Source organism: Alligator sinensis, unplaced genomic scaffold, assembly GCF_000455745.1.
Source record: "Alligator sinensis unplaced genomic scaffold, ASM45574v1 scaffold611_2, whole genome shotgun sequence".
NCBI lineage: Eukaryota > Metazoa > Chordata > Crocodylia > Alligatoridae > Alligator > Alligator sinensis.
Genome location: NW_005841869.1, coordinates 2780299 through 2784551, shown reverse-complemented (window position 1 = coordinate 2784551; position 4253 = coordinate 2780299). Strand labels below are relative to the sequence as shown.

Here is a 4253-nt window from a genome sequence, read left to right as displayed (position 1 = left end):
AAAGAGGCATGTAGCAGAGACATCAGCTCTGCTCTCTATGGCTCCGAAATTTGCACCCATTTCCACCTGCATTCAGGGTGACATGTGCTCTTTGAACCCCGCTGCTGCCTTGAGAGGTCTATGGAAAGTCTTTGCAGTCCTATGGGGAACAGAATCCAGAAGAGAATCCCCGGCTGCCTTGCAGCACCGGGTACGTGTGCAGGGACTGGGTCTCTCTCCCCCAGAGAAGGAAGGGGCATAAGGGCATTTGGCTCCTCATCGCTCTGGAAACAGACACTGCTGCCCTGGGGATGAAGCAGTCCTAGCACCTGGAGCCAGAAGCATTCCCCTCACTGCTCCAGGGGACACTCATTGCTCCACCCCTGTAGTTTCAAACTACAAGGCACAGGAATCTCCTCTTCAGCCTTGACATTTCAAGGCCTTCTGCTGGGAATCCTGGCAAGAAGGGCTGTGTTAAGATGCGGGGAAGCTTGTGCACAGAGGGGGCCGCAAGAAACTGGGGCTCTTCTGGTGTCACTGGGTCCCGAGGGGAGAAGTCCCAGGGCCCTCCCCAGACTTCAGAGGCAAAGCTGCCAACATGGAGCTAAGGACAGGGGAGGCAGGGGTCTTCTCCTTCCTCCTGCAGCCAGGGCCAGAAGAGCCCCAGCCCATTGCAACCTGTGGGATTCCTCTAGGGGGAGGAAGAGGCTCAGGAGCGGGGCCTGGCTCTATACCGCGGGGCAGGGCGACGACCAGGGGCCCGGACCAGCCCGGGGGAGGGAGAGGCGGCTGTGCGAAGGGCAGAGGCCTACCCTGCGGCGGAGGGGAGGCAGGAAAGGCTGCCGGGCTGCATGGGGCGGCGCCCGTGGGCTCACAGGGCTCGGCCTGCCCGGTTCTCCCGGGGACCCGCCTCCGCGCCCGGGCTGCAGAGCTGGCACCGCCGGCGCCCCTGGCAGTGCGCGGCATTTCCAGCGCCTTCGTGCTAAGGGCGACTCGGCACGAAGGAGGGCGAGGCTCCCCCAGGGCCCGTTTATTCCGCACCCCGCTCACAGGTGCTCGCGTGTGCAGCCAGCTTCCCGCCAGTGATTGACTGCCCTAAAAAAGCCCATCAAACTCCATGCCAACAAGTGAGAGAAGAAATAATGATCACAGGAGCACGCTTAAAAAAAGAAAGAAAAAGAGATCTTTTTGAAGTTCCGGCTTCCTTCGAAGCTATTTTCCACTTGTCAAGCTCTATCCACATCTGAAGCCCGTCACCATCCCACCCCACTGCAAACTGGGTCTTGTCGGAGTGGGGGAAAAGAGAGTCAAGCCCATTTATGCGACAGATGAAATCACCGCAATTCCCTAAATAATGTAATTCTCGCTCCTGGCAGGCTCTGCCTCCCCCGCTCCTGGCTGGGCGCATTTCGGGAGGATGCGGTGCCTCGAGACAACGCGGGTTACGCAAAGCGGGCACACCCCGGGCGTTTCTCGGAGGGGGAACAACCCTGACCCGATCACATTTCCCTTTCGGGCTCGGAGGCTCCGACACTTGGCGATCAGTTTTTCCTTTGTTATAGTCTAAATCGGTGGACGGGCTGCTTGGCTCTCCAAGATCCGCTCCGTGCCTGGCCCCTGCCCTTCAGAGGTGGCGGTTTCGGTGGGGGGAAGGCGGCGGGAGCTGCAGTGGCCCCGTCCGAGCGGAAATCAAGGCAAAAAGCTCGGGGCCAATTCTGCTGCAAACGAATGGGAGGTCAGGAGCGGCCCGAGGGGCCGGGGGGAGCCCCTGCACCCCCGTCCCGAGCGGGCGCTGCCGCGTTGCCGTGCAGGGCCTGGGTCTACACATCTGTCCTGCACAAGGAGGCGGAGGAAGGAGGGCTTCGGGCTAATCCTGTCTAAAACCAGTGTTTGCAAAGGGAAACGCGCGCAGGTTGCAAAAGGCAGGGGGGTCTAGGGGACGCGGGCGCCAGCGCTGTGCGCAATGCCCGGGTGGCACGGCGGGCACTTCAACAATTCCCAGGTGCCCGCTGGTCCCTGCAACGGGACCGCCAGGAAGCTCGCCCGCCCTGCGCTTTTCCTCCTCCTCGTTTTCAGTGACCGCAAGGCATTTCCGCGCATCCATCCCCGCCTTGCGCGCAAACTAGGCACGCCCGCACCGTCCCCAGCGGGGTCTGCGCCCGCATAGCCCCCAACACGGCGGCGCGGGGCCCCGGGCTCATTCTCGGGTTTTCTCCTAGGGACCCGCAGAAAGCAAAGCGCCGCCCGGAGCCGCAGGTCCCAGGCACCCGGCGAGCGCACGCGGGGGCCCCAAACGTGCCTCTGCCTGACACCCAAAAATCAAAGCAGAGCTGCCCCTTCCTCCCGGCCGAGCCTCACGCCAAAAGCCAGTCAGGGAGGCAGGCAAGTGCTGACCCTCTTCGGGGTCTCCCTGCCCTGCACTGGCATTTTACTGCGCAACCGAGCTCAGACTTTACTGAGAGGTTTTTTTTATCTAGAGCAACCCCCCCCCCCCCCCCCCCCTGCAGCTCTTTGAAATGCTTAGACTAGGACAGAAATTAAAATGTTTTCCTGGGCACAACCACGCAGATGCAGCCATCCCAAGGCTTCTCGCAGCGGGCTCCCACCGAGAGGCTACAAGAGCAGGGGGCATTATCTTGGGCAGGGTAGGAGGCCTGCTGGCCTTCCCGAGCTTACGGAGTGACAGTACTGCGGTGGGGAGGTTGGACGAGGAAACAGCCCAGGACTCTGGCCACTGCGATGTCCAGACCCGGAGGGCCAGGCTTTCTAGCCCTGCCTGGCCCCAGACATGTCCCTGGGACTCCAGGCTCTTGCAGCTGATCTCAGCTAAAGTTGAGCGGGGGCGAGGTAACTCAGGGCTGCGGAGTGGCGATTCGGAGCCGTCTACCATTCACATCGCTTAACTAAACTCCAGCCAAACTTGTCATCGGGCAGACAGTCCAGGGCCTGCCGGAAAACACCTGCTTTCAGCAGCCGACTGACAATTGCTCAGCCCGCCAGCCTGCCCCTCGCATAGCCCGGCGCACACCGCAGCTCCCCTCATTCCAGCTCAGGTCCCAACGAAATCACCACGTTTTTCCCCACTTCCTTTTTGCAAAAGTCTCCAGTGTAAGAGCTCAGGAGAGTGGCAGAATAATTCACCCCAACAGCAGCCCTTAAGAATTTAGCTACTAAAGGAAATTCACAGCTCTCTGAAGTGCTAACTTACAATCTCTGGTTTCCAGATTTTATTTCAAGCTAGGCTCTCCCCCCTCCCCCCTCCTTAACCAGATGACCTTGCTTCAAAACATTTTATTTCCAGCTGAAGTGAAAAATGCTAACATATTAGCTTCTGTAATTGCAGTTTGACAGCACTTGATCTCAATAATTATGCTGCAGCTAAACTATTATTAACGGTTTAAGCTAAAATAAACTGAAATCCCCCTTCGGAGGGGAAGAGAAACAAGCCATCTGCATTGTTCCTGGGGGAGCACGGGGTCTCTTACCTGCGTTGTAAGCTGCCAGGTCCGCCCCAGGCCCTGGGCTCTTCCTTTTCCTGGGTCTCCCCTTCTGGACAGTCCCCACGCCGTTGTAATAAGGCAGTCCCAAAGTGTTGGCAGAGCCCGCTCCCAGTGCCGGGCCCTTCCCAGCGGCTACATCCGAGTGATTGAAATGCACCTGGTACTCCCCCTGGATGAGCGTCTCGAAGTGGAGGCGGCAGTACACCAGATTGTCCTTCATGCCAAAGTGGTCGCCGGTGGTCAGCATCTTGTTGCAAGTGGTGCAAGTGAAGCAGTTTAAGTGATATACCAAATCCCTGGCCCTCATGACCATTTCAGACGCGGAGATCCCCAGGTGACACCTCGCACAGCGCTGCACTGAGAACCTCCTGCAACACAGAACGGCCAGAGACAGATGAGCACCGCGTTCCCCCCCTGCCAGCTCACAGCTCCTCACCATGCCCTTTCGCTGGACATCACCGGGGAAGCTTAAAGGTGGTCCTCCTCTCCAGCCAGGGAGCTTTGTCCGGAGAGGATCTGCAGGGTGGGCTCCGGGCTGGGATCCCTGGATGGGAAGAGAGAGCTGAACAAGGCAGGAAAGTTTGCGGAGTGGAGCTGGCCTCCGGGGCTCTGAGCTGGCAGGGTGTGGAGGGTGCAGGGACCAGTGTGGGCTCGGCCGGACAAGCCCTGGCGAGAGCCTCGGGCCCTGTGCCGCTTCCCCTCTGGCGACGGCAGGAACCGCTTTGAACTCAGCCTGTCCGCGGCGTGTAGCGCCCGCGGGAGCTCCGCAGGCGC

General features: G+C 59.8%; 1 protein-coding gene across 5 annotated transcripts in view; it reads right to left on the bottom strand.

Moving 5' to 3' along the window:
- LHX2 (LIM homeobox 2) overlaps nucleotides 1-4192 on the bottom strand; it is a 26350-nt gene extending 22158 nt beyond the window's left edge. Inside the window, exons 1-2 of one of the 5 annotated variants that reach the window (XM_025194364.1) lie at nucleotides 3939-4192; nucleotides 3465-3847 (exon numbers count right to left, since the gene is read on the bottom strand). In XM_025194364.1, the coding sequence (XP_025050149.1) occupies nucleotides 3465-3792 (328 nt within the window). In that variant the 5' untranslated portion in view covers nucleotides 3793-3847; nucleotides 3939-4192. Of the gene's footprint in view, nucleotides 1-3464 lie in introns of all 5 variants that reach the window. The other 4 variants (XM_025194351.1, XM_025194356.1, XM_025194361.1 and 1 more) reach the window with 4 other exon arrangements.
- Nucleotides 4193-4253: the final 61 nt, after the last annotated feature.